The sequence below is a fragment of the Astyanax mexicanus genome, chromosome 25 (assembly GCF_023375975.1).
Source record: "Astyanax mexicanus isolate ESR-SI-001 chromosome 25, AstMex3_surface, whole genome shotgun sequence".
Classification (NCBI taxonomy): Eukaryota; Metazoa; Chordata; class Actinopteri; order Characiformes; family Acestrorhamphidae; genus Astyanax; species Astyanax mexicanus.
This window is the reverse complement of record NC_064432.1, coordinates 25,937,428-25,964,671: the sequence shown is the minus strand read 5'-3', so window position 1 is coordinate 25,964,671 and position 27,244 is coordinate 25,937,428. Positions and strand designations below refer to the sequence as shown.

At 37.7% G+C, this 27,244-nt stretch overlaps 2 protein-coding genes across 2 annotated transcripts in view; one reads left to right on the top strand and one right to left on the bottom strand.

The window, feature by feature from the left end:
* Positions 1 to 397: 397 nt before the first annotated feature.
* Positions 398 to 12,754, bottom strand: LOC111195254 (sulfotransferase 6B1). Its single transcript, XM_022682093.2, has 7 exons — positions 12,198 to 12,754; positions 8,570 to 8,682; positions 5,764 to 5,853; positions 4,019 to 4,145; positions 3,134 to 3,228; positions 2,556 to 2,712; positions 398 to 1,678 (listed from the first exon to the last, which is right to left on the bottom strand). The coding sequence occupies exons 1-7, from the start codon at positions 12,622 to 12,624 to the stop codon at positions 1,551 to 1,553; spliced, it is 1,137 nt and encodes a 378-aa protein (XP_022537814.2). The 5' UTR covers positions 12,625 to 12,754; the 3' UTR covers positions 398 to 1,550.
* A 3,992-nt stretch (positions 12,755 to 16,746) lies between these two features.
* Positions 16,747 to 27,244, top strand: part of slc30a6 (solute carrier family 30 member 6) — a 36,244-nt gene continuing 25,746 nt past the window's right edge. Inside the window, exons 1-4 of the mRNA XM_022682092.2 lie at positions 16,747 to 16,973; positions 17,999 to 18,045; positions 19,160 to 19,246; positions 24,346 to 24,430. Of these exons, the coding sequence (XP_022537813.2) occupies positions 16,790 to 16,973; positions 17,999 to 18,045; positions 19,160 to 19,246; positions 24,346 to 24,430 (403 nt within the window). The 5' untranslated portion in view covers positions 16,747 to 16,789. The remainder of the gene's footprint in view (positions 16,974 to 17,998; positions 18,046 to 19,159; positions 19,247 to 24,345; positions 24,431 to 27,244) is intronic.

Sequence of the window (27,244 nt, the reverse complement as noted above, 5' to 3'; positions counted from 1 at the left end):
GTTCATTCCTGTGTTATTTGTGCGAATAACACATCAGTGTTTATATACTTTACCCAGTAATTCAGAGCTAAGAAACAAATGGTTAGAATTAGTCTATGGAGGAAAAACACCACCAGCCAAGTACAATTTTAAGTAGAGATTTGAGTCTGTCGAGTTTGATTTATTTGAGCTGATAATCAAGTTTGTTGGGTATGAGGTTAAGTTAAAAATTGAGCTGGGAGTCGAGAATCTATGGGGTCTCAGTTGAGAACTGAATACGTGGGGTACGATTTTGAGCCTGAGAATTGAGTTTGTCAGGTATGAGTCTAAATCAAAAGTCAAGTTTGTGGTTGAGAATCTAATCTGTTCAATATGAGTCTAAATTAAGTCTGTAAAAGAAATGAAAACAACAATGCAGTTGATGCAACAGGTATATATTTTTTTATCACAGTTCTACAAAAAACAAACAAATAAGTAAATGTTTTATATAAACTACACTGTATAGCAGTAAAGTGTTAACATTGTTCAGGAACGTACATGGTTTTTAAAATGTCACAGTTTAATAAAAATGCCCTGGAGAACCTGAATCGAGAACCTGAACTGAGAGCTCTCCATCACTCAGCATGGTTTCAGTATAGTGATAAACAGTTCAGACTATATATATAACATTCTTATTCATATTAATTTATATTAAAATACAGTATAAAATCAGCCATAAGGTTAAAACCACTGCCAGGTGAAGTGAAAAATATTGACTGATGACCTGGTTCAAATGGAAATATCCAAGGCATTGCATATATATTGTACCTACCAAATTACGTAACAACAGGGTCACGGCACCAATTCTCTGGACTCTGGACTAATGTTCATGAATGCTACGCCCACCTCACATCTTACAGGACTTAATAGCTTAAAAGATATGCTGTAATGTTTGTCTTGGTGCCAGATACCACAGGACACTTTTAGAGGTCTTGTAGGTTCCATGGCTTGAATAATCAGAGCTGCACAATGCCTGCAGCCTAAGTACCCCTGTTCCGATTATGAGGACGCAGCTGATGTATCCTTCCGTATACACACACGTCTGCAGCTTAGGCTTTGGTAAACAGTACAATTATAACAGCAGATAGTTTTAATGTTATGGCTGATTACCTGATAAATGATGACTGGTTTTACACTGTGTTTTTTTTTTTTTTTTGCGTAAATAAACCAGCAGAAATGGTCCAGAGTTTCGTTTTTAACTTTGTTAAAAGTTAATACCCTTTCTGTAACACGACCCGTTCACGAGATACGAGGTTTCTTGTTAGCACGCGCAAGTTGTATATCCTACAGTGTATAGTGTACAGTATTTACTCCACACAGTATTAAATGAGGTGTTGTTTATGAACAGCAGGTAACCGGTGTTTTCCATTGTCCTGTCTGATGCTGGTCCCCTCTTAAACCGGTTTCGGTGGTGAAGGTGCGACTGTGATGGAGTTTTCATTGGCTGCCTGCTGTGTGAGAACCACGCCCATTCCCTGATATATCCTTTATGTATTATATTCCCTGGTGCTTCAATACCTCGTGGATACTCTTCACTTGCAGTGCAGATCATACTGTAGCCTGGCGCCGAGTTTTGTCCCTTCTAGATGCTTTTTGAAGGCAGCGTCCATTTCCTCGCTCTGGACATCGCTGAAGTGGTTCCTCCAGTCCCCGATTTCACCTGAATGGACAAAAACGTATATATGCATACATTTAATTTTAAAGCTTCAATAGAATTTGTCTAGTCTGTAACCTCTAGTTGCAAGCAAGTATGCAAACCATTCCCATCTTTTATGTATTTGCGTGTAATTGTTTATTAAGATGATAAAGGCACCTTAAGACATTAGGGAATTGCACCCAAGGATGAACCAGACTTGTCCAAGTCCACAATTGTCTTCCTGATATCTTGACTGATCTTTTTAGACTTTCCCATGAGGGGAAATGTGTAAATCAACCCAAGAACAAAAGCTGTGAAGACCCTGCGCTAACTCTTTTGTCATTTAGAGGTGAATAGTATCGGCCTGTAGTCTGCTCCTAACCCTGGCTAGCACTGCTGGAGCAGTATAAGCATTAGCAGCTAACCACTTTAGGCATTAGTTAGCTGTTTCGCTGTTCAGAGGAAAGTATATCGGACTGTAGTTGCTGCTAACCCCGGCTAGCACTGCTGGAGCAGCATTAGGATTAGCAGCTAATTGCGCTAAGTGCTAGTTAGCTCTTTCTCTGTTTAGAGGTGAGTATATCTAACTGTAGCCTTACCGGTTACTGTGCTAAAACAAATGGAAATATGGAAATCTCTCTCATTATTCTGGCATTTGGCAAATATAAATAATTTTGGTAATCCTAATTGACCTAAAACAGGAAATGTTTATTCTGATTTCATGTGAAACAGTGAGAAAAACATGCATATGTGTCTTTTTATATAGTGTTTTTAAACTTCTGGTTTCAACTGTATATTACTACCTTTATTTTATTAGTATCTATAGCGCAGTATGGGAGGATAAACAGTTTTAAACCTGAGCTGTATATGATTTATAACCTGAGATGAACAGATAACCCACCTTTCCTGAAAAACACTTTACCCATCTGGCCGTGGGAATCCTTGGATCCTTCTCTCATGGCATTGAAGGTGCTCTCCTCCGCGATGCTCTGGATCTGATCATCCGTCAGGCTGTAGCCAAAGAATTCAGCCACTCTCTGAACACCTCCACTCAGATCCTGAGATACAGATTACGATACAGCAGATCAGATATATATATATATATATGTCTGCAAAGACTTATATTGTCCTTCCAGATCATTTGGAACATTTTGCTCTAGACAGAAAAAAATGTAATGCTGCTTTTTAAAATAGAAACTCATTCCAGCTGTGAAGCATGGTGGTGGTAGTATGGGCATCTTGCTAACTTTTCATTCTTTCTTCTGCTGCCCACAGAAAAGGACTTGATTGAGCTCCATCATTTTAGAGACGTTTTTATTTAACGCTTCGAATCTATATTATATATCGATTAAATTACTAAAATAAAATAGCTTTTCTAATTTATATATCTACAGTTATTGCTATTAATAGGTTGTGAGTATGTAGTGTAAATGGAAGGAAGTGTAAATCACAGGCTGTAAACGAGAATAAAATACAGACCTGTTTCAGCTCTTCGAATGTGATGATCATCACACTGGGGTCATCGATATATTTCTCCCAGGCCAGAGCGTGATCAAAATACGAGCCCCACGGAACTGAGGAGAAAGAGGGTAATAAAGATAGATAGAGATTAGAGATTGAAAACATTAGATAAGAAATTAAAAATAGGAAAAAATAAATAAAATATACACCTCTGTAAAAAATAAAAAAGGGAGCACTTCAGTTTCTGAATCAGTTTCTCTGATTTTGCTATTTATAGTTTTATGTTTGAGTAAAATGAACATTGTTGTTTTTTTCTATAAACTACAGACAACATTTCTCCCAAATTCCAAAATATTTTTTTGTCATTTACAGTATTTATTTGCAGAAAATGGGAAATGGCTGAAATAACAAAAAAAGATGCAGAGCTTTCAGACCTCAAATAACTAATTAACTAACTAACTAACTAATTAACTAACTAACTAACTAACAATACTAATGTTTAGAGTTCAGAAATCAATATTTGGAGCATTTGGAGGAATACCCCTGGTTCTTGGCATCATGCTCTCCTCCACCAGTCTTACACACTGCTTTTGGATGACCTTGTGCTTATTACACATTAACCTATATTTTACCTTTAAATAGTAAATTAACTGAAAACTAATTATTTCAAATGGTTTCTTACAGTTTTTCCAGAGCTGTATGTAATGTAATATTAAGAAAAATGTATTTCACATACATAACCATACTTATTTTATGGGCCATACATGTGTCTCAATATATATGAAATTATAAAATTGCTCTGATTTCTAAGAGAAGTAGGAGTTTATGGTTAGTAGTTTTATTCAGATCCAAAAATAAATCACAAATTCATTAAAAGCGATATTTTTCAGTCTGTTTTCGTACCTTCACCGCTCATAAAATCCGTGTAAAACTGATCCCAGGACTCTGGAGTTGCCAGGACCGGATTCTTACTGGAGAAATGATAAAAGGAGACCATTGTATCTTTCGGGTTTCGGAAAACAACCAGCATCTGCAACAAAAGGAAGCAAAGAACAAGATATTTATACACTGATTTGGTACAATAATGTGGAGATAATAACCAATAAAATGAAATCATTGCTGTTTCATGTTGTTTTTTGTGCCTTGATCCAGTATGAATCACACAGCCAATGCTAATGCAATTACTTAAAAAAACGTAGAAATGCTGAAATGTTTCCATGCATTTTTATTTTATTGAAAGCAAAACACATTAGCACTGGTTTTATTGCGTTAGCAGGCGGTGCAGGAAATGATCTGCGTCTTGCAAAACACGCTCTACTTGTTGCTTTTACTCGAGGGGAAGTCAGTGTGGAAATTCCTAGAAGTTAGAAGTTGCGTGAGAAGAATCTCAGGGGTCACTGGAACACTGTTTCCACCCAACCAACCACCCCCCCCAAACCTACACACCTTTATAACATCATAACACCTACATAATACAACCTAAACATGTTTTATTTTCCTCGAAATCAGTTTTAAAACCAGAGTGAGGCACTGCGGACTTAAAAAGTAGCTACAAACAACTAACAACTTTAAAAAATTACTTTTTGAGAAGATAAATTCTGCACAATTTACACATTTTTAAAGTTTTGAACAGTTTAACTCTTTATAAGTTAAATTCCAAATAGTGAACTTTTTAAAACAACTTTCAAACAGTAAGAAACCTCCTAAAATAAGTTCTAAACAGTGAATTACTTTTAAAGTACAATTACCAACTTTTAACAAGTTTTAAACAGTCTCTTTAGAAGATAACTTCCAAATAGTGAACATTTTTTAAAACAAGTTCCGAACAGTAAGAAACCTCCTAAAATAAGTTCTAAACAGTGAATTACTTTTAAAGAAGAGAAATTCTGTACAGTCAACTTCTTCTTGAAACAAAAGTTCCAATCAATGAACTTCTTCTTAAATTATGAAGTTGAGAACATCAACTTCTCTTAAAATAAGAATTTCCAAAGTGAAAGTGAACAATTAAGATCCAAACAATTAACAACTTTTAAGGAAAAGAAGTTCTGAACAATTAAAAACTTCTTTAAAGAGTTCTATTATATCCTTTTGTAACTTTGTGTACTATTCTATCTATCTATCTATCTATCTATCTATCTATCTATCTATCTATCTATCTATCTATCTATCTATCTATCTATCTATCTATCTAAGGATATGTTTTTATGACCTAACCCTGCTTTAAACTTCTTCTCCACGATTCTTTCTTGGTCTTCATGATGCTGTTTGTTCACTAGTGTCCTTTCGATTAGCTCATTAAGTAAAGACTTCTAAAGGCGATTGATTAATAGATTGCAGTGAATTTTATTTAGGGGTTTTTATTTGATTAAAATTGTAAAAAAAAAAACATGCATAGTTTTCGTTCTACTTCATAGTTATGTTCTAATTTGTGTTGATCTGTCACCTAAAATCTCAATAAAATACATTTTTACACAAGTTTTTGGTTGTTTATCTGGCTTGAGGGAAAGCCAGTGTTTAGTGTCGACACAATCCATCAAATGCCAGAGAAGAAGAAGCGTGAGAAGAAGCTCAGGGGTCACTGAGAGACTGTTCCCGACCCCTATCCACCTATCCACGCTTTTAACTCAGACAGACGAGTGAAAACAAACCTTGGTCTTCTTCTGGAAGAAGGAGGCTGGAATGTTGTCAGGGTGCATGTGGGTCCCCAGCAATCTGGGAGACGGGGCCTTCTGGAGGAACTGCAATGGAACAGCAAACACAAATAGTGAGTTTTAGTGGTGGAGAGGGTGTGGTGGTGGTGGTGGGGGTTGGTTGGTTGATTGGTTGGTTGATGGTGTACAACCCCCCCAAACAAACCCACAAACCCATCCCTCACAGCTCAGACAGCCTGGGTTCAGTGTTTATACCAGTTTATACCATACGTGACCCAGAGGAGGTCTCAACTTCAACCAAACTGACATTAAAACAGGGTCATAACCTGGTCTGAAAGCTTTTAAGTGATTTATTACTCAAGTTTTAGACTCTCAAGTGCCGTAGAACGTCTAAACTCACCATCAGCCCAAATCTCACATCCGTCATTATGGTTTTCTGGATAAATCACACCACAAGAATTCACTTCAGAGCATTTGTTTGGACAGATCAATCAGAGCGAACGACTATAACTGACTAACGACATATAAAAGGTCTCTAAAGGGTTCTGAGCTTGTTTGGATGTACACCATAAAAATGTGTGGCCAATTCCACCTTAAGAAGGCTATAATGGTTTGTTAATTCCATAAATTATTAGTATCTAGACACATAACATAACTAACCAAATCAAACCAATCAACCAATGACTGTCCAAGACAATCAGCCCAACCAATCAAACTAACAAAAAAAAATTAACCAACCACACCAATTAAACTAACCACACATCAACTAACCACACAATCAAACCAAAAACCAACCAAACTAACTAACCAAAACATAACCAACAAATCAACCAACCAAATCAAACCAACCAACCAACCAATGACTGTCCAAGACAATCAGCAAACAAACTAACCACACCAATCAAACCTTTATAACCAACTAAAACAAACCAACCAAAAACCTAACCAACAAATCAATCAAACTAATCAAACCAACCAATAACTGTCCAACATAATCTAACATAAAACAAGCTAACATATCAAATACCAAATTAACTAACCACACCAACCAAACAAAACCAACTAACCAGACAAAACCTAAAAAAAAAAACTAAATCTCAGTTTGAAGGATCATTTAGCTCTTTATCTGGACCCCCTACGTCTAGACGTGAACATGCTAATCGGAGGGGTTGGGCTCAGTGTTAAAATGGGATTGGGCCTTTGTTGCTCTGGTGGGTCAATATCCATCCAATCCCAGCTGCAGATACACAGGAATCCTGTAACATGTAACAAGAACTGTGCTCTTAAAGTTAATGGTGGAGATAAGCTTACAAGGAAGCTTATCTAAAATATCACCTTTTACCTCAATTCAGCCTTCGTTCATCTGGGTCTTCATTTACACCATTTACAGCACAGACATTTACAGTAAGTTGTAGTAAAGCGCTTGTTGCGTTATGAGGTGTCGAAAAATGGGAAATACTTACTTTTACTCTATTTCAAAACATTCCTCCAAAAAACATTGAGCTAACAGCTGTTTTTATGTTTTGTGTTTTATGGCGAATCCAGTCAAAATGCAATACCAGTCAGAAAATTAATGCGACACTAATAGATAGAAGTGATAAACTGTATAATAAAATTGATTTTACTGTTTTTACTGTTGATGTATGTAGGAAACCAAATCTTATGGTGGTTCTTATGTGGAAATCCTGATATTCATGTTTTACAAGAGAAGAAACTACTGTATATGTTGTTAAGTTTTTCGGTTATTTTTAATCTCAGTTTTTTTATATTTTTATTTCAAGTTTAAACTTACATCAAACAAACAAAGTAGCAACAAACAAGCTCACTTATTTAAAAAAATATTCAGTTTCTAATCATGTTTTAGATAAAATAACTAAGTACTAAGTAATTTATTTGATATTTCACAAATGTTAAAAGTGTTAATACAGAAATACGTACATTCCAAGTGTGAATAAGGCTGTTAAATTTGGTGTTTTGGGTTAAATTCTCTTACTCTGGCCACTAGATATTGAACATGCCACCTCATGGCAAAGAACTCTCTGAGACATAGAATTGTTGCTCTCCACAAAGATATCCTACACTGTAAACCTGGATAAGTTGAATTTACTTTAAAAATTTAAGGAAACCGGTTGCCTTAAAAAAGTTAAGTAATGGGTAATGAAAACTTAATTTAGCATAACTTAGAACATCAAATTATTACAACTAAACGGGAAGTTGATTTAACTTTTTTATTTTTGTTTTACTATAACATTGAGTTTACTTAACTTTTTTAAGGCAGACAGTTTGCTCAATTTTTTTAAGTAATGGGGAATGAAACCGTGAGATAGCATAAATTATAACATCAAAATATTACAACTAAAAGGGAAGTTGATTTATTTCTAAGGTAGACCAGGGGGAATCACTAAACACTGATGGTGAGTGTTAGTCCGAAACTGTTGGACACACCCAGTATGCAAATAGATTGTGACAGAAGCCAATGGAAAAGAAGTTGCCAATGACAGCAGACTAAACTCAGTTATTATAAGTTGGTTCAACTCAAAGATCTTAGTTTAAATGTTTATGTGCCCACAAATGTTCAACTAACTAAAAATAGTTGTGTTTTGTTTAGAAATATCAAATTTTATGTAAAACAGACTTCATCATTTGAGTTCAAACTATTTCTAGGTTTACAGTGTAGGCTCTAAAAACATTGCAAACTCCCTGAAACTGACTTTTATAAGTAATATCCAAGTTTTAGTAATTCATTTAAATGCAACCTTATTTGCAGCATTAGCAAACCGTTAGCAAAATGTGTTAGCAATACCTGCAGTGCTTCTGAACCGAAGAATTCCATCAGAGGAGGCATCTTGGATTCAGCTTTTACACCAGAAGCAGCAGACATGATTTTGCGCAGCACCGCCACCATCCAGTTAAAACCTGAAAAAGCAAACAAAAAAAACGATTTTTTGCAAAATATAGACAAGAAAATATCACAAAATCCGACCTTATACAAAGTTTCATGTGTTTATTTTAATACAAAATAGAACTCATGCCAAATATTACTTTATAAATACAAATGGTCTCATATTTTTCCAGAGCTATATTTGTCAATATCTTCGGCTTTAATATTTTATGAAAAATTAATGCAAATTTACATGCAAACAAATTGTAATTCTTCACAAGTTCTCTTTAATGAACTAGGGACTGCAGGGAGACTGGTCCCCTACCCACATCCTCTTCTTCTGCAGCCATGACTTTGTAATGTATTGTGCAGCATAAGGTTTAGCATTGTCTTGTAGAAACATGGTGTTCATGGAAATCCCTGGAAAAAAATGCTTACAGTGAGTGTAATGTCTTACATAAAAAATACTTTTTTTTAATTATAGTTTATTCACATACTTTTAATGATAACATTTTTTTTGAAGATGTTTTTTCGTACCAAAAAAAAGTGTCAAAAGTTTGGAAACTCCTTCTCTTCTTGAAACTTTTTAAAGTAAATTTTACTCATAATTTTTTTCAGTGTAGATTCAGAGTTTAAAAAACGATATAAAAAAATATGTTTAATTTGGACTTCACAGCTGTTAACTGAAAGCCTGAATTCCAGGTGACACCTCTTAAAAAGAGATGAGAAAGAGGTGCTAGCTTGAAGAATGTCAAATATAAAACATATTCTTATGATCAGTGTTTTGTCTTGCATAAAAATAACTTTTTTCTTGATAAGTGCAATAATAATAATAATAATAATAATAATAATAATTTTTACTATAAAGAGAGAGCCCACACATGCTGTTGGCGTTTACCATCCTCCAGAGTGAACTGCGTGTAGTATAAACACAACAGTGTTCTTTAGGGGGCGGGGGCCTATAAAAAATGAGCCTGACATCTGTTACGGTTAAAGGGAGTGCGTGTGTACCGCAGCCGGCCCCCCGGCCCCCGGTGGAAAGGGGGAGGTTAAACAGCCCTGGATCCCCTGTGCGGGCCCCAAATACGAGGGGCCCTCTCCGGCTCGCCGGGGCCGAGAGGCCCCCTGTTTAATTTGACTTTCCCCCCCTGGATCTTATCTGTCATCTCCAGACTCCAGACCTGAGAGCAGAAAATACAGCAAACAGATCCCACATTCCTCCAGCTCTACACACCACACTGAACATAACGATGAGCTAAATTTACTTTAAAAAATAAGTAAATAGGTCAATTTAATTTCAGATAAATTTAAGTAACTTTAACTTTACCTAATTTATTTTTGCTGAATCAATCCTTACTTTTAGTGACCTTTACTTAATTTCTGCAAACAATATTACCTAATTACAATTACTTCATTCATACAATATTACTCGAATAATTCATGATACATCATATATTATAATTCCTGAAATTTAAATATTTTTAGTTAAAACACACATTCAAATATTTACATAATCCCAAAGATTTATTTTGAAACAGACCGAGTCTGAATTATAATATAATATATATCATAAATTGAGTAATATTGTATAAATTAAGTAATTCTAATTAGGTCATATTGTATGCAAAAATTAAGTAAATGTGGTTAGGTTGATGGTTAGATACAGGGTTAAATAAAGGGATAGCACAGGGTTAGATACAGGGTTAGGGCCTGTATCTAACTGTGTAATAACCCTGTATCTAACCCTGTAATAACCCTGTATCTAACCCTGTATCTAACCCTGTATCTAACCCTACGCTAACCCTGTAATAACCCTGTATCTAACCCTGTATCTAACCCTGTATCTAACCCTGTATCTAACCCTGTAATAACCCTGTATCTAACCCTGTATCTAACCCTGTATCTAACCCTACGCTAACCCTGTAATAACCCTGTATCTAACCCTGTATCTAACCCTGTATCTAACCCTGTATCTAACCCTGTAATAACCCTGTATCTAACCCTGTATCTAACCCTGTATCTAACCCTGTATCTAACCCTGTATCTAACCCTACGCTAACCCTGTATCTAACCCTGTATCTAACCCTGTATCTAACCCTACGCTAACCCTGTATCTAACCCTGTATCTAACCCTGTATCTAACCCTACGCTAACCCTGTATCTAACCCTGTATCTAACCCTGTATTAACCCTGCATATAACCCTGTATCAAACCCTGTATATAACCCTGTAATAACTCTGTATCTAACATTGTAATAACCCTGTAATAACCCTGTATCTAATCCTGTAATAACCCTGTAATAACTCTGTATCTAACATTGTAATAACCCTGTAATAACCCTGTATCTAATCCTGTAATAACCCTGTAATAACTCTGTATCTAACATTGTAATAACCCTGTAATAACCCTGTATCTAACCCTGTAATAACCCTGTAATAACCCTGTATCTAACCCTGTAATAACCATGTACACAACTCTGTAATAACCCTGTAGTAGAACTGGTTTTCTAGTGTTGTTTTTACACTGACTGAGTGAGTTGCTTTCGTTTCTAGTCGCTTCCACTTTGTTATATTGCTGACAATTAATAACAAACCAAAGTCATTGATCATCTATCAGTCTGGAAAAGGTTATAAAGTCATTTCTAAAGGAGGTAAATGGAAACACATTTTATGAGTCTTTCTACACTCTACTGATCTTGATCTTGATCTAAAGTTGTAACTGATGGAAACATTTGCTCTTTCTTTCCTGGGAGGGTTCTGATGAGTGCCAATTTCATCATTATAATGTTTTTGATGGTCTTTGCACTGACTGCACTTAATATTTTCAAAGTTCTTTTCAAAAGTTCTTTTCAAAGATTGACTGACCTTCATTTTTTCTTGAAGTCATTTTTTAAATCTTTACTGTGTTAAGTAGTTCTTGCTTTTCATAATCTGGATTAGAACATTCCTCAAATAGAGATATTCACTGTATACCTGTAACTCTACCTCTTAACTACTCTACAACTGATGCTCTCAAACACATTAAGAGACAAGAAATTAATTCTTGATGAGTTAAAAAAGATTTGAATTATACAGATCTGAAAAAAATGAAGAGAACACTTCAGTTTCTGAATCAGTTTCTCTGATTTTGCTATTTATAGGTTTGTGTTTGAGTAAAATAAACATTGTTGTTTTATTCTATAAACTACAGACAACATTTCTCCCAAATTACAAATAAAAATATTCTCATTTAGAGCATTTATTTACAGAAAATGAGAAATGACTGAAATAACAAAAAAAAGATGCAGAGCTTTCAGACCTCAAATAATGCAAAGAAAACAAGTTCATATTCATAAAGTTTTAAGAGTTCAGAAATCAATATTTGGTGGAATAACCCTGATTTTTAACCAGAGGTTTCATGCAAATTGGCATCATGTTCTCCTCCACCAGTCTTACACACTGCTTTTTTTATCATCCAGATCAGCTCTTGTAGTGTCATCACCTGTCAAATCTCATTTCCCATGTTATCCCAGATTCCCAGAATTCCTTACCCTGCTGAATCCAGAACTTACCACACTTTGGATAGGCCACCAGCATGATATCATCCTCCCGAGCTTCCACGCTCTCCAGGGCCCGGAGGTTCTCCTCAGGACTCATGATGACGGGATACAGGACCCCGTTGTACCTGTAGAGCTTCTCCTCCTCCTTCATGTTCTTGACCAGCTCCATTCTGGCGTGGATCCGGGCCTGGAAACTGGAGTTCACGCCCACCGGGGTCTCCTGAGTCTCGGGGGTCTCGAGCCCGGCTCCCTGCTCCATCTGTTTATGCAGCTGGACGTCCATGGACTGCTCTGCCTCGCTGCCTGGCTCAGAGTGGGTGTGTGAGGGAGCCGAGGCGTGGGCTGGCTGGTGGGCTGGAGGGTGGGTGGGTGTGTGGCAGGAGGAGGAGGAAGATGAAAGGAGAAGTAGCAATAAGATCCTCCTACTCCACGAACACATGCCACGAGCGTGAGAAGCAGCCGCTTCCTGGTTCCTGGAGCTGCAGACATGTGGACGAGCTGGTTTCCCTGTGTTGTGTGTTGTATGAAGATAAAAATGTTCACGTGGCCTCGCGCCAGAACTTCTCCTCTACATACTCTACATATTCTATGGAGCTCAGGCCACCAGGGAAGTGATTGGGTTGGCTTGGTTTGCACAATACATTAAAGAGGCAGTCCATAAGATTCCTGAGATTTATTTTTACTTTAAATTGAAAGTAGCATCCCAGAAAGCGATTCCCATGTTATACTCAGCAACCGAGATGTCAACATATGTGGCTAGGGGTCAATTTCCATATTACAGTTACAACAAAAAGTATGTGAACCTTTTGGGATTACTTGGGTTTCTGCATGAATTGATCATTAAATGTGTTGGATTCTTCCTCACCTCATTGATTATTCTGCGCTGTGCTCTTGCAGTCATCTTTACAGGACTTTACCACACCTAGGGAGAGTAGCAGCAACAGTGCTGAACTTTCTCCATTTGTAGAGCATCTTTCTTACCATGGACACATGAACATCAAGGCTTTTCAGTTCTTGAATGTAGGTCTTCTGAGAGCTTGATCTTTTGAGGCACGAGGCATGATTCACATTGAGCAATGCTTCTTAAGAACAGCAAAACTGGTGTGTGTGTTTTTTTTTATATCTTGCATATTTATATCTAGTATATCTTGTATACTCAGCAACTGGGGTGTTGGAACTTGTGGTTCAAGCCAATTCCCTTATTATACTCTGCAACTGAGGTTTTGGAATATGTGGCTCAGGCCGGTTCCCATATTATTCTCAGCAATCGGGGTGTTGGAACATGTGGTTCAGAACAATTCCCATATTATACTCAGCATCTGAGGTGTTGGAACATGTGGCTGAAGCTGATTCCCATATTGTACTCAGCATCCGGGGTGTTGGAACATGTGGTTCAGGCCAATTCCCATATTAAACTCAACAACCGGGGTCAATTGCCATATTACAGTTGCAACAAAAAGTATCCCTTTGGGATTACTTGGGTTTCTGCATGAATCGGTCATTAAATGTGTTGGATTCTTCCTCACCTCGTTGATCATTCTGCGCTGTGCTCTTGCAGTCATCTTTACAGGACTTTACTACGCCTAGGGAGAGTAGCAGCAACAGTGCTGAACTTTCTCCATTTGTAGAGCCTCTGTCTTACCGTGGACACGTGAACATCAAAGCTTTTAGAGATACTTTTGTAACCCTTTCCAGCTTCATGCTTTAAGTCAACAATTCTTGAACGTAGATCTTCTGAGAGCTCTTTTGTGTGAAGCATGATTCACATCAAGCAACTAAGAAGCTTCTTAAGAACAGCAAACTCAAAACTGGTGTGTGTGTTTTTTTTATAGGGCAGAGCAACTTTAATAAAACCATGCAAACATATCATGTTTTGTTTGGTTTAGTTTAAGCAGACTGTGTTTGTCTATTGTTGTGATGTAGATGAAGATCAGCAAACATTTAATGACCAATTTATGCAGAAATCCAAGTATAATCCCAAAGGGTTCACATCCTTTTTCTTGCAACTGTACATGGCTTATTATATTCCTTTGCAATTCATGCTGGAAACATTGACGCGAGCCGTAGCTAAATGCTGTTACTGGGGACGAAAAAGACCTAAAAGGACCTAAAAGGCCGTTCCCATTCAAATTCAGTAACCCCCTCATCGCAGTCCCTCAATGTCAGTAGCTATACAGTTGTTCGACAATGTGACCATTCATGACCATAGAAATGGCATAGGCATCCTTCTCTCTGTGCTGGCATGTCTCCATTTAGTATGGAAACACATGCGGCGCAACATAAAGCGCAGTTCTGTGGACCCCCGAACCTGCCCGGGCCCACGCCTGCGCTGTGGACGCAGTTTTTGTAGAGACACCATCAGGCTTAGCAGTGAAAGACGCAGCGGCGCAAGATGATAGCATGATGTGATGCGTTCTGACTGGAGTTATGCTAACACCCGGACGGTTTCCCATCCAAAAAACATGGGTGTCCGAGTATTCAGGCGTTAACAGTGAGCTGCTGCGACTAAACCATCCCTAAAACATCCTTTTGAACACCCTCAGCACAGTGCACTCAGTCTTAAACTTGTCTTAAAGATCCACTAAACCACTAAGATCCACTAAGATCCACTATTTTCTTTTCTTTAATAGCTGAAATGTATTAATTTGAAGTAATAAAACAAACCAGTCCTGCTTAAAAATCTTACAAACCTTTGCTCCTACCCCACCTCTAAACCCATACATCATACATTTAGGGGTTTAGGCACTAAACCCCTAAAAATATTTTTTACACTAATAGTTGAAATGTGTTCCTTGAAAGTTGTAAAACATACCAGTCCTGCCTAAAAAGCTTAATTACCTTTCCTAACCTTTAAAAAATGCTTTTAGCTCTCCTTATACTATACAAATTATACAAAGTCTTATACTATTATTAACTAAAACATACAGAAAGAATACTATTACAAGTGTTCCTCAAAACTTTGGATGTTCTTATTTTATAGGAGTCTAAATTCTGGTCTATTTACAACCAAAAAGGCAATGTTTCCTAACTTTTCCATCCCTTTACCCCTAATTCCAACAGTTATAACATGATTTATATTAAGGAAATTGTTTTTCAACTTTATTAGGTTTTATTTGATTAACACTTATTTTCTTATTTTATAGGACTTTAAATTATGATTTATATATAATGTTATGTTTAAAATATAGTGGATTTTATCTGAAAACAGATGTTTTTTTTGTTTTTTGTAATAAGAGAAATTTCCAGAATGCATTTCCAGAATGTTCCACTGTTTTACAGATAGGTACTAGTTGTGTTTCTGGTGTATAAGCGTTGATTAGCACTGGATAAATGATGTTTTTTAAGCTGTAAACTTGTTTCTGCAGGAGAAGCAAGCGCAGCTTTCTCCCCCAACTCCGCTTTGCAAGCGGCAACCGCAATACACTTATATCTATTGCTTATACTGTATATATAAACATGCCTTACATATTTGTATTTTAAATATGTTGTTATTATGAGTACTATTATTATGATGTTAGTTTTTGCTGGTAATTGTTTTTTTAGATAGTCTGGGATGGTGTTTGATTGCCAAGCAGTCTGTTTATGTTGATCAACTTATTTATTATTGTTAAGCAGGTTTACCATACTTTTTGACCTGCTCTTAAAGCACAAGACTTTGTAAAGCATATTAATAATGATAACAGCGACACCTAGGGAAAGGTTTTAATGTAGCAGGTACCAGTATTTTCATTCAACCAGCAAAAACTGGCCTTCATCTGGATTCTTTAGCAGTGAGATCTTGTGGAGTAATGGATAATATGGATGATTTTAATGTTGAAATATTTTGATAAGTAAATTTCTACTTCAGATTTTTAGATTTTACATTTTAAAAATTCATACAGCCAATCATTTTCAGGTACAAAAATTCAAATCTGTTTCACATCTGGCCAAAATTTGTTTTAAATCAAACAGATATTATTTTTAACCACATTTTGGAATATAAAAATATATGTATCTGTTTTGTTTATCTGAAAATTAAACCATTTAAAAGATATAACATTAGAACCACCAGCCAAACCCCTCTACCAGCCATAACATTAGAACCACCAACCAAACTCCTCTACCAGCCATAACATTAGAACCACCAGCCAAACTCCTCTACCAGCCATAACATTAGAACCACCCGCCAAATTCCTCAACCAGCCATAACATTAGAACCTGCTGATTAACACTGGAGCAGAGTCTCATCTACCACCAGCCATAACATTAGAACAACCAGCCATAACATTAGAACAACCAGCCATAACATTAGAACCACCTGCTGACTAACAATGGAGCAGAGACTCGTCCACCACCAGCTAAAACATTAGAACCACCAGCCATAACATTAGAACCACCAACCAAAACATTAGAACCACCAGCTGACCAACACTGGAGCAAAGACTCATCCACCACCAGCCATAACATTAGAACCACCAGCCATAACATTAGAACCACCTGGCTGGTGGTTCTGGCTGGTAGGCTGGTGGTCCTAATGTTCTGGCTGGTATATGAGCCTCTCCTCCAGCAGGGTGCGGTAATGTGCGGGACTGTAAGAGGGGGAAGAGGAAGAGTGTGCGGTAAAGATGGCGATGGACAGTATGTCCACGTCTCCAGCGGGGCTCTCCTACCACACCGCGTCCGACTTCTACCCGCGGAAACTGGGCCCGAAGCCGGACGTGGTTCCATCCGGGGTGACGGAGCGGAAGGTCGGGGCGGTGGATAAGCCTGACATGGTCTCAGTGGATGTGATCAACTTCAAGGACTCGGGTAATGAACTGCGTTAGCCTAGTCTAGCTAACTGAGCTAACTGCTAACCAGCCTTATTTATTCTGTTTTATCCTCAAACTGATTCATTATAACTGTTATATTTACTACTGCGCTGCTAAACTGTGCTGATGGGGCTTTGATCTTTATTTGATAAGAAATTGAGTGTTGTTGTTTTCTGGATTGTTTATAATCTTGCCTACCTTGTTGTTACTAAACTGGCCGGTAGATCAGTTCCTGCTTCAGTGTTTGGCTGGTGGTTCTAATGTTATGGCTAGTGTTTCTAGTGTTGGTGGTTCTAATGATATGGTTGGTAGGTAAGTTTGGCAGTTCAGCAGGTGGTTCTTGTGTTATGGCTGGTGGTTCTAATGTTATGGCTGGTGGTAGATGAGTCCCTGCTCCAGTGTTTAGCTGGTGGTTCTAATGTTATGGTTGGTCGGTAAGTTTGGCTGGTGGTTCTAATGTTTTGACTGCTGGTAGATCAGTCTCTGCTCCAGTGCTATTTAGCAGGTGGTTCTAATGTTATGGCTGGTAGAGGAGTTTGGCTGGTGGTTCTAATTTTTTGGCTGGTGGTAGATAAGACCCTGCTCCAGTGTTAGTCAGCTGGTGGTTCTAATGTTATGGCTGGTGGTTCTAATGTTATGGCTGGTGGTTCTAATGTTATGGCTGGTGGTTCTAATGTTATGGCTGGTGGTTCTAATGTTATGGCTGGTGGTAGATGAGTCCCTGCTCCAGTGTTTGGCTGGGTGTTCTAACGTTATGGCTGGCGGTTCTAACGTTATGGCTGGTGGTAGATGAGTCTCTGTTCCAGTGTTAGTCAGCTGGTGGTTCTAATGTTTTGGCTGGAATAACTTAAATAAAAACATGCTATGTTGGTGTAAAACTTAACCAGTTTGGTCTATTTTAGCGCCTTGTATTTATCAGCAGAGATCAAATAAAAAAGGACAAATAACCATAAAACTCTAAATTAAAGACAAAAATACGTAAATCTCTGTGTTGCTGAAATATTGTTCTGTATGTGTTTACAGACACACCAGTACACAGGAAGAAACAAGAAACGGACACGTACGTTCTGGTGAGTTCTTTTAGACATGCTGAGGAGTTTCTACAGGTCTTTTTTTTAAGTAATGCTGTAAAAATATTGATATATATATATATATATCAGAGTAGTACTTTGCAATTTGTATTGAATTTTAATCACCAGTTTAGATTAGTAAAGATTGGTGTCAGAAGTGGTTCATTTAGTGATTTGTTTAAACGTACTAATACTTTGTTTTTTATACTGTGACAGTTTTATCTAAAATGTGATCGTGATATATTGTATTGTAGTGGGTGATCTTAAACAAGACTTTTATGCTGGAAAATCCTCCAATGTGTCTGAATTAAAACAATTCTGTAAAAAAGAGTGAAACAAAATTCCTCCACAGAGATGTGAAAGACTCGTTGCCAGTTATCAGTAAAGCTTAATTGCAGTTGTTGCAGCCAAAAGTGAACAAACAAGTTATTTTCTTTTTTTTTCTTTTTTTTTCCCCACTTAATAAATAGAATTGTTATTTAAAAAGTGTTTTTATTCATATTTATAATTATTCAGGTTATTTTTGTCTGATGATAAAATGTTTGTAAATCTGAAAAATGTACGTATGGTTAAAAATAAAATAAATAGATAAATAATAATATTGTAATTTAGAGCATTTAATTGCAGAAAATGAGAAATGGCTGAAATAACAAAAAAGATGCAGAACTTTTAGACCTCAAATAATGCAAAGAAAACAAGTTCATATTCATAAAGTTTTAAGAGTTCAGAAATCCATATTTGGTGGAATAACCCTGGTTTTTAATCATTTTCTCCTCCACCAGTCTTACACACTGCTTTTGGATAACTTTATGCTGCTTTACTTCTGGTGCAAAAATTAAAGCAGTTCATCGATTAGTAATTTGGTAAAATCAAGGAAACTCATCATTTTTAAGTGCTCTCTTATTTTTGAATTAGATTTAACACTAGATGGTGCCATTGTGTTAGATTTGCCATTTATAATCCCTGCTACTGGAAATGTATTGGTTCCTGTGCCTCTTAAAGGAGTAAAATAGTGTGTTTAACACTTTCCTGTGTCCTAAGATCTTAACCAAACAGCAAAACTATTGTCTTTATTAAATAATAAATATATTTTGCTTTATGTTTCTGTTCACAGGGTACCATTCACCCCTTCCGCAAGTCACACAGGTCTATCTTGGGAAAGTTCTTTCAGGAGTTTAAGCTCGTCACTTCAGATCATCGGGTGAGTTCCTCACACTTCAACGACCTCCATATGACCTCATAATTTGTTTATTTTTTTGTGTAATTAGGCCAATAATTGTTTTTGTTTTAATGATTTAAGCGGTTTAAACCATATTCATTAATCTGCTGTAAAACCAGACCAAATGCTAACTGCTGGTTTTGGGCCCAATCCTATTTAACCCCCTTTCCCCGACCACTAAGAGAAAGATATGTAGGGTATGTTAATATATATATATATATATATATATATATATATATATATATATATATATATATATATATATATATATATATATATATATATATATATATATATACATATAATATACAGATATAAAATACACAAATATATAATAAAAATATGCAACAGTGCTACAGCTACACTTTCTGGTTTACATTCATTGGTTCCGCAAGTCTCCTATAGACTGTCTGCACCATGTATTCTTTCATGATCTCTCAAATGTCCAGAATTCCTAGAAAGCTGTCAGTGTTTGTTCTTCAGGTAGATCACTGATCACCGTAGCTAAAGTCAGGGTCAGGGTTGGTTCTTTAAGTATATGTGTCCGTCAGGTTTAACACTGTACTGATGGTCTGATGATTTACTGCAGGAGGGTTTAGGTGGGGTTGGTACAGTGGATTAGATCACGGGGCGTCTGAGTCGGGGTTCAGTCCTAATCTACTTTTGCTGAACGCCAGGGTCCTGATTTACAAACAAACCAGGATTGGATCACACCTCGTAGATTAGGGAGTAAACGGAGTTGGAGGTGGGATCTCTAAATTTAATTTTAGAGGGGGTTGGGAATGGGGTCAGAGTCGGAGCCGGTGCTCTGATGCTTAAATATCCCAGGAGCTCTGATCAGTTACTGCGAGATTCCTAGAGTACGGTAAAAAAAAAACAGTTTGTGTCAAACTACAGAATTACTGAAAGGAATTCAATACATTTTCTTATGTCTCCAGAAGTGTATCTCCTAAATGCTTTAGACTTTTTAATGGCCAAGTATACCATTTGTCTGACCATTTGTATACCAAGTGTATTCTATTATTATGTTCAAAAACAGACATTCCTACCAAAAAATCAACCTATGAGTTGCACCAGAACTCAAAAAGATTGACCAAAATTGGTCCCCTCCACAGTTGAAGGGGGTTTCTGTTTCCATCTGTGTTATACTACTCCCCTGGACTTGGTATACTTTTGTATATTTTAATATTTTATAATAATAATAAAATGCTTCTCTGGTGAGCTTTTGTTTATATTCCTCCCCTGTCTCTCTCTCTCTCTCTGTCGTGCTCGACGTGACTTTAGTTTCCACTTTTCCGCATTTCCGCTTGTTCTTGTGCTCCCTATCTCCTTATAAGGGCGTTTTTTTTCCCGGCCGTGTCCCAATTTACTAGCCGGGGTAGTGGTAGTAGTGTATTGGACCGCGACCCTGATGACACGGGTTCAATCTTGCGTAAGAAGTGATGTGTTTATTTATTTATTTTTATTCCTTTCTTCTTGGGTTTACCTGCTTTAAGATCAACTGTTCTGCAATTGGGTTCAACAACCCTCTGGGCTGCAGAGCTACTAGTCTGTAGCAGAACTCCATCAAATTACACTTCATTTCCCATACACTTAATTGCCGACCCCCGTTCTAGAGGATGAGCAACATTGTAAACTGTGTGTTTTTGACTTTACTTTATCTAAAAGTTAGAGCAGCTACTGTAGGTAGGAGTGTCTAATAGCACTAAAATGACTAAAACTAAAACTTGTCACCAGCTGCCGGAGCCCTGAGAGAGCACAATTGGCTTTGCTCTCTCTGGGTGGCTACAGTAGGTACTCCTAGGGTGATGTGGATCAGCACAAGGCTGCATCTGTGAGCTGATGTATCAGAACCGAAGCTAACCGTTGCTGCGCTTTCCTCCGAGCGTTAGCACTATGATGCTACTCAGCAACAGTGCTCCGTAAACAGGGTTGCCAGATTTGAGATTTTCCCTCTAAACTGCACTTATTTATTATATACAGTAGCGGGTAAAAGTTCAAGGGTGTTTTTTTTTTTTTTGGGCTGCTTTTATATTTATCAAAATAAAAATGCAATATGTTGTGAGCGTGTGTGGAAACCTTAATATACTGGGCTAGTTTAATTTAGAAGTGGACAAAAGGTGGAGCAGCTACTGTAGGTAGGAGTGTCTAATAGAGAGAAAATCATAGATCAGCCTGCACACAACCAGTCTGGCAGATGGACCATTTGCTGGTGCATCGTTTATCTTAAAGCTGCTTAGCCCTGAACAGGTCAATGGAAAACCAGGCTAGCACTTGTACCGGCTCCAGACCGCTGGGCTGAGGGGACGAGGCGGGTGGAGCTGGCAGATGGAGCTGGAGTCTGTAATTTCTCTATACAGAGATGATTTAATGGAGTGGAGTAACCCCAGTGCTTCCAACAGTATTTTGTATTTTATTGAGATTTAAAATGATAAACAACACAAATTAGCACGTACACTACCAGATTTAGGAAGCTGGTCAGAGTTAATGGATGGAAGATGGATGGAGATAAATTAATACAGGACAATCCTGGAAAAAGAAAAACCTCCTGTTGGAGGCTACATAAGACTTTAAGACCTTCCATCAAGACGATGACCCTAAACATACAGCTAAAGTAATAAGGAAGAATGGGTTAAAAATCTCTTAAAAGTCTCTAGTTGATCAAAGACTTGTAGCTGTAATTAAAGCGAAAGGTGGCTCTACTAAGTATTGATACTTTGTTTGTCTATCACCAAAAAATCTCAATAAAATACATTTAAGTTTTTTTGAAAAAAAAGGTTACAAAATGTTAGGGATATGAATACTTTTGCAAGGCGCGGTATAGTAATTTTTTTATTTCGTAATATGAATCTTGCAGTCATTCGTCATATTTACACAAAATATCAAGTCAAACAGACCAATAGAAAGTCTCCAAAATGTCTTAAATAGTAATATTTCTTCATTCACTTCCATTAAATGCTAAGAATGTTTTTTGCTTCTCCTGTAAAGTTGCCGTTTTAGCAGATCTAGCCAGTAATCCATGGCACACTGCCCTGGCATTTTCTTGGTGTCAGTAAAACCATGGGAATTAAAGGTCAGCTGGAGTTCAGCAGCGTCCACAGGCCATAAGCGTCCAGCAGTTTGGACAAACAGCAGGCAAAAAGCCACCACTGGTGTGAATGCCAGTATGCCAACAAAAATACCAAGTATATCATGTTAATTTCGAGTAAACTGGAAAAAATGAAGAGAGCACTTTAGTTTCTGAATCAGTTTCTCTGATTTTGCTATTTATAGGTTTATGTTTGAGTAAAATGAACATTGTTGTTTTATTCTATAAACTACAGACAACATTTCTCCCAAATTCCAAATATAAATATTCTTATTTAGAGCATTTATTTACAGAAAATAGAATTTTCATATTCATAAAGTTTTAAGAGTTCAGAAATCAATATTTGGTGGAATAACCCTGGTTTTTAATCACAGTTTTTATGCATCTTGGCATCATGTTCTCCTCCACCAGTCTTACACACTGCTTTTGGTGTGTAAATACTAATGAACGCATTGGTAACATGAACTGCAATTGATAAACATTTGCTTAGTTGAAAATTTGCATTTACTAGCGATTTATTAATGTTTAAATTCTGATGAGCTAATGATTTGCTAACATTTTTAATATAAATATTCATGCTGATAAATAAGTGCTACTGCTTTGTTCACATCTACTGATCATTAGTTAAAAATATATTAATGAAAGTTATTATAAAGTGTTTCTTTTAATATTTAAGCCTACTTTTGTGTGGATTACAGACAAAATATACAGGATTCTTATAGTTTTCCAGCTTTTTTAAATGTCCTAAAAAATAAAAATAAGTAAATTCAACTTAATCCAGCTTATAGTTCAATAATACTTAATAATTTAACAAAATTGACTCTACCATCCAGAAGGGGGCAGTGTTTAATATCCTGTATAGAAGGAGAGAGGAGGATGATGATGATAAAGATGAGGAGGGTGGGGGTGGTGCGAGATAGTGAACTGATGTTGGACAGCGCACTGTCTCTCTGTTTACACACACACACACGCACACACTCGCACAGTCTCACACACTTCAGCTCGTATCTCCGTCCGTGGCTGGGCCTGTCACACGGTGCCCTATTGCTGTCATAACAGTACAAAGCTCTGTAATTGTGGATTTCACATCACTAGGAGGAACATAGCCGGCTCTGATTCAGGCTGACAGGCTGCTGATTGGCTGGAGATCATTAGAATGTCCCTCCCCCCAACGCAAATTTGAGCTTTAGAGTGGTTAGCTTAGCATTAGCCTCTTTATTACCGAGCGAATCAAGGTGATCCAGCTGTGAGCATCTTCACCTACACCTGAAACGAAACTCTTTAACAAAACCTCCGGGTAACTATAGGTTTAAATAGGATCTCCGGTGGATTTGGTGTTTTACAGAGACTCTAAGACTAGGTCAGGGGCTGAACTGCACTTAGCAGGGCATTATTACACATGTTGTAAAGTAACATGTGACATTGCAAAGACTGTAATTAAAAATGTAGTGTAAAAATGTATAATTTTAGGTGTAGACCTTCACCTTAAATGGCTTAAATTCTTTAATTTTTGGATCCTGATCACAGTTCAGACCATTCAGAGATTCTTATAAAGAAATCTTCTTAATTGTTTTCAGTGATAAAACTCCTGCATCCGGACTGCAATTAAAGGAAAAGGAGGAGCAGTGGTCACATGACATCGCGTTCAGTAGCTCCTCCATTTCCACTTGCTGTTGTGTTTACAGTACGTGGATCTCCGTGGAAACAGAGTGCACCCAAAGTGTAATTATGGTGCGCGGCAACGGACAAATAGCTATTTTATTAAAGGCGAGGAGACGAAACTCAGAGATGTGCGTCCGGACGGGACTAAAATAACCGGAGGAGCACGGAGTTTAGAAAAACAGTAGATAATTCAGACTGTAATTTTCTCAGAGGACGTTTTATATTTGTATTTAAAATTTGTGTAGAGTATGTGTATGAAAGTTCCTATGTAGTCTGATCTGTAGTGTTTTTATTATAATAAAGTTTCTCTGTATGTTTAAATGTGTTGCAGTCATGGAAGATCCTGCTGTTTGGGGCTCTGAACGTGATTTGTACGGCCTGCCTGCTGATGTGGTGCAACTCCACCAACAGTATGGGTGAGTAGAGTACAGGGTTCATACAGTCAACAGAAAAACTTGGAAAAAATTGCTGCCTTTTTTTTTTTTTTTTTTTTTTTTTTTAAAATAACAATTTCTAGGCCTGGATAAGTTTTGGAAAAAAAGTCATGAAAATTTTTTCTACAAATCTTTGTGTTTCAGTTTATTGATTGAGAAACTCTATTTTTAGGCCTACTATAATCAACTTCGATTATAGTTTTAGTTAATTTTTGGTTTTATTTTTCCATGTCTGCGCTGATGTTTTACAAATCGTATGGTGATGAAATTTTGCCTTGAAGGCATGAAAAAGTCAATTTAGTAATTAACTCTTGACTAGTTCAGCACAGCTGTTAACTGAAAGATGCTGTTTAAGATGTAGAAAGCTTTGAAAAATGGAAAATATAAAACATATTCTGGTTTGTTTAACACTTTTTTTTTTCCTTACTAAATAATTCCCTATATGTTTTTCTTCAAAGTTTGAATGAGTTAAGCCTTAATCTACAATACAGAACATTTTTAAATAATTAAATTAATGGGTAAATGTGGGATTATCTAGTCTGATTATAATCTAATAACCCTTTAAAATGACTGTAAAGCTTGAGTTGCACGTTATTCCAGTCTTGCTGATGATGTTCAAAAGTAGTTGAAGTGTGGAGGGAGTATTTATATTATTTATAAATGTCACACGCTCTCCAATTACTCGCCCAAATGAAGCGTGAGATTTCAGCGGTGGAGGCGGAACCTTGTATCTCCGTCTCTGGTAGATTAGATCTGTGTGTATCTGGTGTGATTGTGTAGAGTGATTATTGTTGTTGGGATTCAGTGGTAAATCCATTTGACTTAAATCTTCCTGCCTAACAGCTGTCAGCAAAAGGTGTGTGTGTGTGTATATATGTGTATATATAATATGTGCTTGTGTGTGAGTACAGATATGTGAATGTGTGTGTGCAACTAAATGCGAAAAATAAAGAGACTGCAGAAACCGCCACCGGTGTGTCACAGACAGGAAGTGGAGGAGCTGCTCCTGTATCGAGCGGCTCGGCGAAAGCCGATCTGAACGTCAATAATAACAAGCCGCGCTCCTTCCTGCAGACAGAGGACAAAAGATCCAGAGGACAGGAGAGTGTTGGTACACTTCCATATGGTGTTTATCCACATCGAAATGAATCGCTAATATTTATGGCTTTGAGGGAAAGATACTCTTTCCCCCGCGCCGGACCCCACCTCAGCAACAGGGCCGAGACGCCACGGGAGCCTTTTACACCTGCTGCAGGTTCACACCAGCGCCCTCACTTTACCACAGTGCCTCTACTGTACATCCATCTCAACTTAGCATTCATTAGCTGAACTGCTAATGAGTCTTTCCACCAGCTGGGCATTTTCCATAGAATCCACCACAATGTATGTTTTGTACCTTAAGAATAAGGTAGAGTTATGTAGAGTTTGGTATAGTGAGGTAGAGTTGGTTCGTGTGAGGCAGAGATGCATAGAATTAGGGTGGTTTGAGGCTAGTATGATGTAAAATGAGGTAGAGTTGGGTAGAGTTAGGTATAGTGAGAGTAGTGTACAGTGAGGTAGAGTTGGGTAGTGTGATGGTAAAGTTGGGGAGTGTGAGGTAGAGTTGAATAGAGTTGGGTAGTGTGATGGTAGAGTTGGGTAGTGTGATGGTAGAGTTGGGTAGTGTGAGGTAGAGTTGAATAGAGTTGGGTAGTGTGATGGTAGAGTTGGGTAGTGTGATGGTAGAGTTGGGTAGTGTGATGGTAGAGTTGGGTAGTGTGATGGTAGAGTTGGGTAGTGTGATGGTAGAGTTGGGTAGTGTGATGGTAGAGTTGGGTAGTGTGATGGTAGAGTTGGGTAGTGTGATGGTAAAGTTGGGGAGTGTGAGGTAGAGTTGAATAGAGTTGGGTAGTGTGATGGTAGAGTTGGGTAGTGTGATGGTAGAGTTGGGTAGTGTGATGGTAGAGTTGGGTAGTGTGATGGTAGAGTTGGGTAGTGTGATGGAAGAGTTGGGTAGTGTGATGGTAGAGTTGGGTAGTGTGATGGTAGAGTTGGGTAGTGTGATGGTAAAGTTGGGGAGTGTGAGGTAGAGTTGAATAGAGTTGGGTAGTGTGATGGTAGAGTTGGGTAGTGTGATGGTAGAGTTGGGTAGTGTGATGGTAGAGTTGGGTAGTGTGATGGTAGAGTTGGGTAGTGTGATGGTAGAGTTGGGCAGTGTGATGGTAGAGTTGGGCAGTGTGATGGTAGAGTTGGGCAGTGTGATGGTAGAGTTGGGCAGTGTGATGGTAGAGTTGGGCAGTGTGATGGTAGAGTTGGGCAGTGTGATGGTAGAGTTGGGCAGTGTGATGGTAGAGTTGGGCAGTGTGATGGTAGAGTTGGGCAGTGTGATGGTAGAGTTGGGCAGTGTGATGGTAGAGTTGGGCAGTGTGATGGTAGAGTTGGGCAGTGTGATGGTAGAGTTGGGCAGTGTGATGGTACAGTTGGGCAGTGTGATGGTACAGTTGGGCAGTGTGATGGTACAGTTGGGCAGTGTGATGGTACAGTTGGTTAGTGTGATGGTACAGTTGGTTAGTGTGAGGTAGGGTTATAGTAGAGTTAGGTAGAGTTGAATAGAGTTGGGTAGGGTATAGTGAGAGTAGTGTACAGTGAGGTAGGCATGAGGCAGAGTTGGGTAGTGTGAAGCAGAGTTGTATATCATGAGGGTAGAGTTGGTTAGTGTGAGGAAGAGTTGGGCAGTTTGGCATAATTAGGTAGAGATGGGAAGTGTGAGGTAAAGTTGAGTAGTTTGGTATAGTAGATTTGGGTATTGTAAGGTAG